Source organism: Ambystoma mexicanum, chromosome 2p (assembly GCF_040938575.1).
Source record: "Ambystoma mexicanum isolate Mex_15411 chromosome 2p, UKY_AmexF1_1, whole genome shotgun sequence".
Classification (NCBI taxonomy): domain Eukaryota; kingdom Metazoa; phylum Chordata; class Amphibia; order Caudata; family Ambystomatidae; genus Ambystoma; species Ambystoma mexicanum.
Window position 1 is genome coordinate 918,774,330 of NC_090923.1, and position 14,718 is coordinate 918,789,047.

Consider the following 14,718-nt stretch of genomic DNA (forward strand, 5'->3'; position numbering starts at 1 on the left):
AATGGGCTCTCAAGGGCCTCAATAGTATCGGGGGAAAGAACCGAGAGGGGGAGCCTGTCCAGGTAGGCATCAATTTCAGCTATAGTGGCTTTATCTGAGTTAGCATATAAGGATTGATAAAAGGAGAGGAATTCGGAGTTAACATCGCCGGGGGAAGTGGCTAGGGATCCATCAGGTCTCTCAATGCCAGGAATGGGTGGGGAACCGAACTCACGGCGGAGAAGCCTAGCCAGGAGACGAGACGGTCGTTCCCCCTCGCCGTATCTCCTTGCCAACCCAGGGTTATCAAGAAATCTCTGCTCGCGATCCGCAAGAGCCCGGAAGGTGTCTAGCTCCGTGCCGATCAGGGCAAGGGTCTCAGGGGTATGTTTTAATGAATATTGGGCCTCCAGCCTGGACAGTGTGGCCTCGCTCTCGGCGATCTCCCTACGGATGGTTTTAAGGATGCCATTTTCTTTAGAGAGGGCGATGCCCCTGACGTAGGCCTTAAAAGCCTCCCAGAGGGTAGCTTGTGACGAGACGGACCCGGAGTTGATCTCAAAGAACTCCTCAATTGCCGACTCCAATTCCGAACTGAAGACCGGGTCGAGGAGGGAGAGTGGCTTCATCCTCCAGTGTCTAGTACGGTCGTGATCGACACCCCAGGATAGGGTAATAGTTATTGGCGAGTGGTCGGAGAGAGTCCTGGGGAGAATCGACATGTTTGAGATGCTTCCTATGAACACATCAGAGACTAGCCATCTGTCAATGCGGGAAAAGGAATCGTGCACCGAGGAATAGAAGGAGAAGGTGCGAGAATCGGGGTAGAGAAGCCTCCATGCATCATACAGGGCCAGACGGGGAAGTGAAGAAAGTGTAGCATACGCGGCCTTGGTAAGGTGACGAGGTCGAGAACCTGATCTATCGAGATCCACATCAAATATTGTATTAAAATCGCCCCCCCAGAGAATGGGCACCAATGGGAATCCATCCAGAAGGGACGCGAGATGAGTGAAAAATTCGGGATCATCGACATTGGGGCCGTAGATATTTAGCAGGATCACTTCCCTATGCTGTAACATGCCATGCAGCAAAACGAATCGGCCCAGGGGGTCTATTGTCGTGGTTATAGGGTTATAGCTGATACTCTTATGAATTAGGGTCATAACTCCCCGGCTTTGTGTAGAATAGGAGGTATAGTACCTCTGTGGTCCCCATACTTTGGCGAACTTCTCACAGTGCTCAGTTACCGCATGTGTCTCCTGAAGAAAGAGGATCCTAGCTCCATGTCGTTCAGCCTGAAGCTGTAGTAGCCTCATTTTCTTGAAGTTCCCCAGCCCCCGAACGTTCCAGCTCAGGAATGTAATGGTTTCCTCACCCGACACCCCAGAAGTAGCCATGGAGAAACACAGGTGGATGGAACAGTGTCCCCCATAGATGGGCCCCATTGTTGCCAGGGCCGCAGTGACATAGATCACCTGGTGCTCTGAACTCTACCCTCTCCGCAAATACCAAGCCTTTTTTAACATTAACTCCCTTACCACCCACCCCCTCCCACATCCCTCCCCCAATCGGAGAGATGAAAACCCCATAGGTAACAAACCAAATACAAAACAATGGCATCAACGCCTGGGGGGCCTGTGGGTCGGCCTGACGGCGGAGTTCCGCACCTTGAGGCAATTTGAGGATAAACATAATGCCTGGGAACAAAGGAAGGAGACACGTGGGAATGTCTCCGCAGGTGAGGGGAGGCAGGCATGACCAACAATAATGAACCAATTTAACGAGATTGTACGTGGGGGACACCCAAACAGCTTGTATGGAATGGTGTGTGTATTTAGACCCTATATAGGAAACAAGGGGTTACTATGGTGATTCGCAACCCACACCAGCAGTTGCATTACATAGAGAGAAACATAACTAAGCATATTTTCAGACACAGTGTCCACAGGACGAAGTAGCTGGTATCTCCATGGCCCAAGGGACCCCATAGTAATGCATCAAGGATTGACGGCACGTTGTGGAACCAACCAAGTCCTGGGTTAGGGCTATGCGGTGTCGGATCCAAAAGATGGGCATGACGTGCCTGACCAAGGGTGCAGTGTGTGGGCCATCGATCCAAAACCCAAGCAAGGGGAGGGATTAATGAAAGTATGTATTAGCCGGGAAAACGTTCATCCATAAACTTAGAGGCCTCCTCTGGTAGCGTGAAAAAATAAACTCGGTTCGCATGTTCAATCCGGAGTTTGGCAGGGTATAACATAGCATACTTGACCTGGAGGTCGCGCAATCGTCTCTTCACCGCCATGAAGGATTTGCGCTCGCGCTGGACCGCCGTCGAGAAGTCCGGATATAAGTGGATCCTGGCCGCCCCCAGCAAGAGGTCCCCCTTGATTCTCGCCGCCCTGAGAAGGGCATCCCGGTCACGAAAATTTAAGACCCTGGCTATTATCGGGCGAGGGGGTGCGCCCGGCCTAGGCTTCGCCACAAGTGCACGGTGGGCTCTCTCGATTGCAAATTGTGAGGAGAGTTTTGGGGAATCGAGGAGTCGAAGGAGCATGCTCTCCACATAGTCTTCCATGGGCTCCTGTATGCCATCCTCCGGAACCCCAATTATACGGAGGTTGTTGCGCCTCGAGCGAGACTCAAGGTCCTCATTCTTCTTCTCTACCTCTTTCAAGCGTGTAGATAACGTGGAGACCTCCGCCCGGAGCGAGCCCAGACCATCTTCGGCGGTACTCATACGTGACTCAATCTCAGTCACACGCCCATCCGTCCTCTCCATGTGTGCCTTGATGGAGGATATCGTGCCATTCATGTCGTCAAGCTTACTATGTATTGTGGTGAACCCTTCACGAATGAACTCCATCATTTTCTGAGATTCGGAAGGTTCCGGTTCATGTGCGGTTGATGGTTCCTGTGATGGCGTCTCCGCACCAGATCCGCCCGAAGGCTTAGTAAACATATTGATAGAAGATTGCTTCTTTCCAGTCCTCGTTGACATGATGTCGGCAAGTATTGAAATCAAGTCCGCAGGTGAAGGGGAGGGTGCAGGACACCAGGAGAAGGCACCAGAGATGTGTGAAGCTGTGGCCGGCTGGCAGTAGGAGATGCAGTGTTGCCGGGTCAAGGACAGGAGCGCCGTCCAGGCCGACCGTCGTACGTGGTGGCCCGTGATCCACGAGTGTGTCTCCGGGAACCCGAGGAGGCAGGGGCCAGGGGAGCCAGTAGGAAAACCAGGAGTAGCCTCTGGTACCTGTCGAGTCGCGGCAAGACCGCCAGGCCGGCAGCCCCCCGGTCGACCAGATGCAAGGTGGGTCAGTAGAGGAGAGTCAGGGGTCGGGGTGCCCCTCGGCACCGTGAAGTCGCCCGCAGTAGGTAGGGGCGGACACTTCCCGCCGCCCACCGGCCCGACTTTTGGTGTGGGTTAATGGACCCGAGGAACAGGACAGCCGGGGAGGGCTAAAGGCCGCGGTCGGGATGCGGTGTCCGCACTAGGCTGGGCCAGGAGCCGTGCATGTGAGGGAGTCCAGCGGGAGCAACGCGTACCTCAGGGGCGGCTCCCCCCCGATGGAGGCAGCCCGCCCGTATGATGAAGTCCAAAGTAGGGAACCATCACGCCGCTCGAAGCACGTCCGAGTCGGCACGCCTCCCAGGACGGGGTGGCGAAGCGAGCGCTCACGGCTCCGATAAAGGTCCAGCTCCCGTCGGTTGCTCCCCCGAAGATCGTAGTGGGCGGGAGCGCCAGGCGGGAAGAACGCCCCTCCCCCCACGGAAGGCCACAAGCCGCGGGACTCGGCCGCGATTCACTGGAGCGCCGCGGGGGATCGGAGGAGGCACCCGCTCCCGCTCAACACGCCGGGGCCAAGAGCTCAGCGGCCAAGGAAGTCCGGAGGACCGGATAAGAACAGGAGGGTCCCTGACACACCAGTCTTCCCCTCCGTGGTTTAGGTGGTCAGACGCCGAGGCAGACCGGATGAATTCAGCAAGAAGGAGCGCCTCGCGGAACGGAGCTGATTAGAAGGCGGCCATCTTCATCGAGCGCAACAGCGCCCCCCCAAAAAAAAACTGAGGCTTTTAAGGCTGCTTAACGAGCACACGCCTCAAGTGTGCTGCTTGCTGCACCTGCACCCACAGGTGTTGCCTATCCTCCACCCAGCCTTGTCCTGCAAGGGTGAAGATGAAGCTGTAGGCCAGGCATTCTGGGAAGCATAGTCATTTGATTAAAGCAGCATACTGGCTGCCAAAAACCTGGAATGGATCCGGAAGGGAAGTAGCTTGGAAAATAAGGATTTATCACTCCCAATTCATCACAGCACTGAAGCTTATGGTTCGGAAGGGCAGTCCAGTAGGAAATAAACCCCAAATCATACCCCAAGTGGTGGGAACGGGAGCGAATAATGATCGTATACCCCTCCCACGGCCGTCTTCTGGTGCCCGCCACCCGCACAAGGCATCTTCTTTCCATGATAGGAGTGCTTTTTCTTTGGAGGTGGCACTGATGGAAATGGTGGCCTGTGGGCAAAGGCAGATGGACTGGAATGCATAGAATCAGGTTGCAGTCTAGAAGAGTCATAGGCAGGCTTCTGGAGAGGAAGATACTCATGGGTCGAAGAAAGGCATGAAGAACTTGCAGGATCTGAAGCAGAGTTGGAAGGCCCAGGAAACTCAGTCACTGGGAGCGGACACTTATAAGTCCTTGAGAAGGAAGGCAGGCTAGTGTAACATTCATTAGACAATGGTAGATGCTCCGTTAGCCTTTCTGCCGAGAGCAGAATCGTCTTGTGTAAAAGGCAGGCACTCTGGTAATCCCCCTGAAGCATAAGAACGGAAGGCTGGACGTTCATCAGCAGTAAATGGTTGTGATTCAGGAGGAATCTCTGGAGCAGAAGAAAATGCCACAGAATCTGACAGCGTAGACCGGTATACCTCTGATATTGGTAGCGAGGCTAAGCAGGATACAGGTGTCTCATGAACTGAAGGCAGACAAGCGGTAGGCTCTGGGACTGAAGACATGCACTTAGGATAGACTGCCGGAGGCTCTATGGCTGAAGAGTGATATGCTGTATGAGTCGCTGTAGCTGAAGCCAGGCATGCCAGAGGAAATTTCGAGGCTGAAGGCATGCAAGCTGGAGCCATCTCGGTAGCTGAAGACAAACATGTCAAGGTCTTTGGGACTGACCACGTGCATGGTGGAGGCTCTTGAGTAAATGGCAGACATGGCAGTGGTTCATTGATTGAAGACACATGTGCCAAAGATGACTGCAGAGCTGTGGACTGGATCATAGAATAGTCAATGGTTGTAGGAGGACAGACTGAAGTCTCAGAAGCAGACAGACACATTTGTGGCTCAGAAATAGAAGGTACCTTTAGGGCAGTAGACTCCTTGGCACCAGTTACCAAAGACTGAGCTGTACCCTTGCAGTCCCTTTCCTTAGTGGATGACATAGTCTCTTCCTTTGTAGAAGTCGAAATCAACCAGAGGAATCGCCATAGTTAAGTCTCCGTTAATCAGGATTTCGTCAATTGTCCATTCATCTGGTTTAGCTTCTGAAAGTGGCAGATTAACAATCAACAGCTCAGGAATCGCCCGACAGGTTTTTGGTTCTGTATACTGTGGAATGAGTCCATCAGAACATGAAATCTGTACGGTCTCTGGCTGTTCGTTCTGATCAAAATTGGCAGAAGGAAGAGTGAACACACAGGTAGCATCGTTTTCCACATAAGCATGAGCATCTACTTGAGTCTCAGCAGCTGGATCAAGAGCAGAGCCTAAGCCTACTGTAGTGACTGATTCTGTGTATGCCACCATTGTGGATTATGTTTGGAAATCGGAAGCTTGCATGTGTGCAAGCTCAGGGTTATGACGAGCTGCTACACTGGAAATCTTAGGTAAAGGAGTGGCTTGCAAATCTTCAGCTAACTGCAATCCCTGACAAACAGCAGGACAATTGTCAGAACCTGTGCCCCGATTAAGAGCTGTGCTAGAAGAAAGATTTTCACTCCCAATAGATCTTACATATTGACAAGTATCATGGTTTACAAAAGTATCTGCACTCAGGGACTGAACAGTATTCACTTCATCAACAGATAAAGTCTGAGGTGTATTCAGTAAAGACTAAGGTTTTATTCTCCTCTTGTAAAGAAATTAATTCTTGTCTCAACTCCTCAAGCATAGCCCTTAGCATGCCCTGCATTAACTGTATATCACTATCAGTAGGCACAGTGGGAGGCATGGTGGCATCAGGGCTGGATCCTGCACTAGCAATCTGGATGTGCACTGATTGTACATTGTCATTTACTACTTGCGGGTTCTGCAATTTATTCTCTCTCTTACCAACTTGGTCTGTGTTTTCCTTAAGCAAACTATTGACATCACACCTCTTGGCATTAGGGACTACAGTATGTACTTGGGCAGAGGAGTGTGCTATAGACTGAGGGTAGAAAACAGAAGTTATCCAAGGACCCCCTCTATTCTTTATGTTTGTTTCGTGGAACTGGTCAATCTGAGGTGAAGCATAACTGGAATCATGGGGTTCAACAAAAGATACTCTTGTGTAATAAGCCTAACAGTGTGTTGTTTTCTGTAGCTAAGGCTTGTGCGGACATAGAATCTGGGTCAGAATAAAAGACAGAACTAGGATCAGGCAATGTTAGATGGGCCATCCTGTGGGAAAAATACTCTGCACGTAAATGCCCATTAGTGACAAGGAGTTCATTTATGTCAGGACTAGTGATTTGATTGTCACAGGTAAATGTAGGGGAAACATTCTGTACAAACTGGTTACAGGCTTTGCTGCCTTTCTTAAATTTGCCATATTCAATGGGAATAGTGGCTGGTCATTTTTTCAGGTGAGTACAAAGGCAGTGAATATGGCAAGGGAAATGTGCATAAAAAATAAAATCACAGTGAATAGCTTTGAGTCAAACAATATGCACACAGGAACCAAAACTCATGTATACTAAAACCCAGGAGCAAATAGAGTGCGACAACAATACAAATCTAAAAAAGGGATGTGGGGTAAGCACTTAGAAGCTCCTTACGACTGCAAGGAAAGTCAGCAAGCTCCTTACCCACAATTGCTGTTACAGATATGGACAGCGCTAAGCCCACGTAGAGGGCAAGCAACGACAGGATCTGTACGCTAACACTGTTGATGGTATTGAATAAGGGAACTTAAAAACAGTACTCACGAGGACGAGAAATACCACTTGAATGTCAGCAAGCCCACGAACCCTGTTGATCAAACAGGGACCCAGAAAGGCTATTATAGCAATGGGAGGATAACTAAATACATAAGACTCAAGACAAAGGGCAAGTGGGAATAGTGATTAAAGAATAGCGAGGAGAACATAGGCATTCACACAGGAGCTAGCTACAACAGCACACCACACCTAATAATCAATGGGAAATAAATGCAGAAGTGCAAGGGAAAACATGCAATGGATTCCAGGAGAAAGTAAAGGAACAGGAGAAGGGAAAACGAAATTACAAAGGCATACTTCCCCTACCCATCCAAGGAAATAGGCAGGAAGCTAAATCTAAAGAGGAAAGACTAATGCATCAAGGTTTACCACAGCAAAGGACAAGGTCAAAGAAATATAGAACACAGACAAACTGGACTGCATCAAAAGGGAAAACACTGATAAATGCTGCCTGCAAACATAGGAAGACAGAAAGGGAATCTAGGAAGCAGAAATCAATTAAGTACATAAATTCGAAATCCAGGGATAAGGAACAAGAAATAGAAACTTGGAACTAGGCACAAAGCTAAGAACCAGGAACAAGGGACCAGTCACAAACAGGAACACTGCATCAATGGCCAGCGCTGGACTGAAGCAAACTGAGGCTTTTAAGGCTGCTTAACGAGCACACACCTCAGGTGTGCTGCTTGCTGCACCTGCAGCCACAGGTGTTGCCTTTCCCCACGCCTTTCCCCACCCAGCCTTGTCCTGCAAAGGTGAAGATGAAGCTGTGGGTCAGGCAATCTGGGAAGCATAGTCATTTGATCAAAGCAGCATACTGGTTGCCAAAAACCTGGAATGGAACCGGAAGGGAAGTAGCTTGGAAAATAAGGATTTAGCGCTCCCAATTCATCACAGCACTGTAGCATAAGGTTCGGAAGGAAAGTCAACCAGGGAATAAACCCCAAATCATGCCCCCAAGTGGTGGGAACGGGAGCGAATCGTGACAGTATGAGCTATTCTATCATGACTCTAGCCCTTGTTTCCATAGTGATATACATCTGTGGTCTGAGGATATGCATCTTAGACTATTGTTTTAAGCAGTTCATGCTACCATGGGACTGCTAGAGAATAGATACGTATAGAACATCTGATTTGCCTATTAGGACCTTAGTCCCTTTTCTTCGTTTGAACATTTCATGTACGTGTGGTCACGTAACCGGAACGTTTCCCTTTATAACTAGTTGGGAAACGCATGCAGAGTTCCTCGCATTAACTGGAGGAGGGATCTTGATAGCCACGTTCAAGGCTCCGACAAAGGTAAGGGACCACACTGGTGGCAACAGGATTTGTCATGTGTTTCTCTATTCGTAGTCAGCCGCAATACAAAAATCGGGCACACTCCCTTTGGGACTGCTGAGAACACGTGCACTTCATAGAGGGCGAGCAGCCGCGAGATGCGGTGTAGTAAGATACTGTGGGCTTTCATATCTGCCCTCGATATGCACACGATCCGACTGTCGTAATGGCATGCAAAATTCGGGTGCAGTTAGTGGGACCGAATCCGGCTCAATGCATTGTAATGCGTATATAGTAGCAGAACTGGGCAGAGAAAATCTTGTTTAATCTGGAACATACATGGATTTTAGCCTTCTAGTGTGACAGCCGCCAGTGTTCATATACTGACCTGGCCACAAAAGCGTGGGGGGGTGTGGGGGAGAGAGGATTTGCGTTTTCCCCGACTAGAACTTCATGAAACAACTTTGAGGGTGAGCGTTTGGCTTTCCAATGGCCATTGTATACATCATCTCCAACCCCTCCTTCACTGCAGCAATATTTCTATAGTAAAAATGTGCTGTTCAACAATGGGCAGGTTATAAATCATCTCCACCAAATGCTTTTGTAAGGTCATGCTGGAAGAATCTCTGGAGTGCAAAAACAGATGTTTCCGAATATTTATTCACTTCACTCTGGTTAAATCCAGCCATAACGCTGAATGGGAAACCTCTTTTCTGGTTGAACTGGCTACTGGCTGGTGTACAATGGCTTGAGGATCTGGTTGAGGATGGGAGGTGGATCAGCTTTAAAAGACTGAAGCTAGTTAAAGATCTCAGAGATTGCACAATGGGGGAAGCTGAAAAAAGCTCTGGTGAATAAGATTCCTGATGGATGCAAGAGTTGGCATGTTTTGCTGAGAGAATCTAAATCTGAAGGTGGAATGGCTTCGAAAGTGTACAAAAAACTTGATCAGTATAAAGAACCAAATTACGACTTGCTATCAAAATACTTGATTCAGAGATGTCGGAGGGCAGATGGAGGAATCTGTGCAAGAATGTGGCTCTAACATTTTTGAATCTAGGAGAACGGTGTAGACCGATCAAAATTCTGAACAGAGTTTTTTGGACGCCACAAAGGTTGCATGCAAGAGGATTAGTGGATTCGGATGCCTGTTGGAGATGCAAACATGCTAATGGGACTTTTGAGCATACGATTTGGGACTGTTACGAGTTAAGATCTTTCTGGAGTGGGGTCACAGCGAGGATGAATGAAGTTCTTCTGATGCAGGTGGACTTTTTATGACTCTAATTTTGGGTGAGGATCTCTTTTCCACAGAGGATTTGTTTTTTTAGGGCGTCAAATTCTGCCAAAAAATCATATTGAGAAAATGGAAGAGTGAAGACAGACCAACGATTTCAGAATGGATGGATGATCTGAAACAAGTGTCAAGAATTGAGAAGCTACTCCTTTACAGGGATAACAAAATAAACCTATTTTACCAATATGGGGCAGATTTTTAGATTTTTAAGATTGGTGTCAATATGGTATGGCTTGAATCTGTTATTACTCCTCTTTAGTGGGCATTGGATACCCTAAATGTGATGATCAGAGTTTATTTTGTGGCTTATGTACATTGTATATGTTGTATTATATTTAAATTTAACATGTAAATAAAAAACAATGTTTTTTAAAAATCTTTTGTCAAAACCCCCCCAACCCCCCTGTCTCTTTTCAGGCATTTAGCTCTGGGACGATTGCTCTGAGCCACGTGTGGCCGGAGGTGAAACCCTCAACTCGAATTGGGTTCAATTGCATAGAGTAGTCAATTAAAGCTTCTATCTGCATATTGTGATTGGGGGTAAGTAGGTTCCAACCCCAGCCCCACCCCCGCTTGTGCAATGTCTATGGGAGTCTTCTGAATCTTTACATATGCGTTTTTTCATATCAGCTGATTCAAAACCTCAAGACAACAATTGCGGAGACAGTGCGTGACACCTATGGACAACAGTCGTTCATCTGAAGTAGATTTACTTTTGAGTGCAATATACATCTCTATTGCCCAATAAGTCCACAATAAATGGTTTTTATGGTAACTGGCCCATCGGGTGCTGACCGTGTGGATGGGGAACTGTCTTTACACCACACAAAACTTTTCTTGGTTTCCCTTTTTTGGTGTCCTTCTTCCTTCCGGTTTCGGTCTCCTGTAGATGTAAAATATTCTATTTCACACTGGAGGTTTCCAGATTCTGGGTGATGTATTTGGTTTTAGTCTTTATTTTTTGGTTTCCCACATTCCCCGATTTCTTCATTCTTTTTTAACTACGCATGTTTCATTTTTAATGTTGTAGTAATACCAACAATATCACATCCACAGAGCTCCAACTTCCCTTGAGGTCCTGAAGAAGGCAGCAAAATCCATCTTCTAATGAAACGTCTTACCTGTACAACCCTGGCATTGAACCTATTTTTGTGGTTGTCAATGTGAGACGTAGATCTGGGATGTGTATTTGGTCTTAGAACATTTGTTTTCCCCTTCCAATTCTTCTCTATGTATTATTCAGATATTGCCATAAATGGACTCTGTTGCACAGTCGTTAGAGTCAGCAGTACAGGGCAAGGAGCGTACATATATGAATTACATTGACTCATATCCATTGCCATTCCAGGGTTTGTTAAATCCCACTTTAACCTATTTACAACATATAAGGTTTGCTTTTTGGGTTTTTCACATATGATTGATAAATATAAACAAATGTTATTGATTGTATCATTAATTGGTCAATATGCAATACTAGGTTTGGATCATAGGGTCAGAGTGAGGATTTTTTGTTTTTGATATTCATTATATACATTAAAAACGGTTTCATTTGCACAATTTAAAACAGTCATAAATATATATTTTTTATGCGTCTTAAATTGTAGGACCTATGGGCCTACTGAATAAATAATTCATTTGTTATATTCATGTGTGTGCCGTCCAACAGATTGATTCAACATTTATTTAAAAATGCAAGGTTTTAGGAAGGGCCTGGTGATCATTCAGGGGACTCCCCTTTGTGTATTAGTTCTATTCTACTCGAACACCTTTTCCCTCCAAAATCAATATTGTATGGTGAACCATAAGTGCCACTACTGACATTATTGTAGCTTGAATAACTGGATTCCGAAATTCTACTTGATCTATTAGTTGCTGCATATCTAGTGTCATTCATTTTCTTTTTGTATATATAAATACACCCTTAAAAGTTAAATTAAAATTATGTAAAAGTGTTTACTGATTTCATTGTACTGCTCTACAGCTCACAGTACCGTTTCTAAGATAAGCCTGGCTGCTCAGCCACTCTCAGACTTGTGTAGTACAGGCCTATGTTAAAAGTTGGGTCACTAATACCAAGCAAATAAGTCTTGTAAAGTCCCACACCAGTTGGACTCTACAAAATCTTACCCAACAGTAGCAAACACATCTGAGAAAACAGATAAAGCTAAAAAGAAAGTCACAAAAAGCAATGAACGGATTCAGTGTTGGCGGGAAAAAGAGCCAACATGAAGCTATCACAGACAATAGGCAAATACACAGAGACCAGGAGCGACTTAAGGGGAAACAAACTAGTTGAAATGTTTCTGTGTACAGCCAAATGAAAGCAGGCACCAACAAAACAGATTAAGTGAAGAAAGAAGGGGGTTGCACAATGACTGAGAAAGAAAAAAATAAACATGTTGGCAAATCAATGATCTCCTTCTTTCTTTCCAAGACAAGTTTGTTTCTGTGGTCCCCTGCACAGTACTCCGAGGTGCACTTGCCAACTGTCACACTAGGATGCACCAAAGCAGGTATTTTGCTGTACTCAAGCCCAAGGTAAACAATGCAATGTCACCGCTAGAAGCACCAGACCTCCATTCAACCCCAACAAATGCAGCATTATATTCCCCCAAATCACCCATTAAGCTGCACTCACCATCCTGCACACTGGTTCTTCTTGCAGCAGTTCTATGACTGCACTCACACCCTTGCCACAAACACACACTGTTGCTGCAGCCCTTAAACGAAAAAAGGCCCTCGACTCAGAATACATGTGCCCCACACCCCATATAGTCCTATACTCACCCCAGGTCTCTTTATAAAGGATTTTCTGTCACTTGGACCTGGCTCCAGATTTGCTGAGCCCGTCATCGAAGTGCCGAGACCAAACTGGATAGGCCCAGGGCGAAGAGTTCAGATATCTTGCAGCTGCTGAACCCTGCACACGTTGTTTGAATGGAATCTTCCTTGCACAATCACTGAGGTGAAAAAAGCAATACACGTATACAACAAGCATTAGCAAAGTCAAAAGGTTTTAGCATTTTTATGGACAGACATGTTAACCAGTCACATACTTCCAATATTACATTACAACTTGTATCTATTACAATTGTATGCAAACCATTCTAACAAAACGTAGTACTACTACATTGTTTGCTTTTCTATACAAAAGAAGCAATGAGACAAACCAAGTACTTCAAGCAAGCCATGGACTCTTAGAAAAATGCTTTGAATCGTTTAGAGCTGATTGTGCTATATTTTAACATACTGTGGAGCTGAGAGTTCTGAAAGTGATGTTTCTTGAAATGCCAATGTATTCTAGTATTGACATGTTTTGCGAAAATGTGGGGGTGTTTCTGCATCAGGAATCTGGGTATGGCAGTGTGTTTAGACCCCAATTGTAGTGTGTTGCCGTATCCGCAGAGCGGCACCGCCCGTTAAAAAAGTGTGTGTGCAGTTGAAGTAAAGAAAGAGGGTTTGTCGTCCGCCAACCTCAGTAGCACTTGAGGTAGTCACAGAAGATGGGTTGAATTTATCTTTACTTAAACCCAGTAGAGAAAGGGGGTGCGTCTTCGGCATTAAGAGTAGCACCTCTCGTAAAAAAGGTGCAAGATGAGGTGTGCGCTGTGGATTTGGATGTCTGGCCATACATGTTGTAGTTCTCTAGGGCGGAGTGTTAGTTGGTGAAAGGTACTTTCTTGCTTTGTACGAGGATGAAGACATGGCTCCCACTTGCCTTTGTTGTCTTGCATAGAAGTTGGTGCTCCCCCATCTCTTTTACACAAGTTCTTTGTGCATTCAGCGTGCAGCTGATATCAGTAGTATCGAGTGTGTGATTGATGCTTGCTGTATGTGAAGGAAAATGTGTTGTGATGAGCTTCGTTGTGGTGTGGCGAGATCTGGATGGAAGGGAGATGTGTTGCATAGTGCGTGGGATGGATGTAGAAGCTTGCTGATGTAAGGGAGAAAGTGGGGTGTGACTGAGAGAATGTTTATGTGTGAGTGAGGTTCTAGAGACAGGCAGTTGGAGAGTCCCTGCCTGAGTGATGGGAGCCGGTGCTCATCTCTGTAATATCTTAATGTAAGTGACTGATGCTGTAATAAAGGAACTGTAATGGAACCTACCTATGAGCCCTAGGATCCTACATTATTTCACAAACCAAGGCCCCGGGTAGACACCTGGGCTTGGCTAGTTGCCCTCGGTGTGCACCCCCACCATTCATCGCCCCCACCCTGCCAAGACCATACAAGTTCTGCCAGTATAACAACCAAGAACCCACCAGATGTGGGTGTCTTCGGTGAAGAGATAGCAGGGAACGCCAAGCCCGTGCCTGCCCTGCGCATATCTCCCTGACTGGCAGTGGCACTCCGGCCCCTGTTGAAAGATAATGGTCAGGGTACATGGACTAAGCCAATATATATATTCTCTACACCAATATTTTGTTCTAGTACAGTTGGCTAGTGACACCTACAGGAGCCAAAGCTAAAAAGGCAAAGTAACAGCAGGATATGTGGTGGTGGAAACAAGCAAAACAAATCCAAATTCCTGCAATGTTGTGGGCTCCGGGGAGGCCAGGTGCACTGGTGTGATGTGCTCGGGGAGGCCAAACAGCATGTCCGGTGCATTGCACGGACTGCGGGTAGAGCTGCGGGCAGAGCAGAAAAGCTTGAGGCTATGTTGGGCCAAAGTGGAAGGCAGAGGCCTAATCATAGCATGCACCCCTTGTGTGAGAATCCTTGGCCATCCCAGTCAAAAGCAGGAACCCAGCAACCTCACAATCAATACATTTCCATACTGACTGCACAAGTATTCATATATATTAATTCATACAGTATTCAGGTTTGCTTTGCGCATAATGCCAGTAATTATGCCCACCATGGCTCTGCCACACACTCCTGTTGGCTTTGCCTTTATTGTTACAAGAAAACATGTGTCCAAAATGTCTGGAATGCAGGCGAGTCTAAATGCGTAATAA

At 46.8% G+C, this 14,718-nt stretch overlaps 1 protein-coding gene across 1 annotated transcript in view; it reads right to left on the reverse strand.

Annotated features, from left to right (window-relative positions):
* The window catches only part of GEMIN7 (gem nuclear organelle associated protein 7), a 141,053-nt gene that overhangs the window by 43,486 nt on the left and 82,849 nt on the right, over positions 1-14,718 (reverse strand). Inside the window, exon 2 of the mRNA XM_069644636.1 lies at positions 12,548-12,720. Within this exon, the coding sequence (XP_069500737.1) occupies positions 12,548-12,613 (66 nt within the window). The 5' untranslated portion in view covers positions 12,614-12,720. The remainder of the gene's footprint in view (positions 1-12,547; positions 12,721-14,718) is intronic.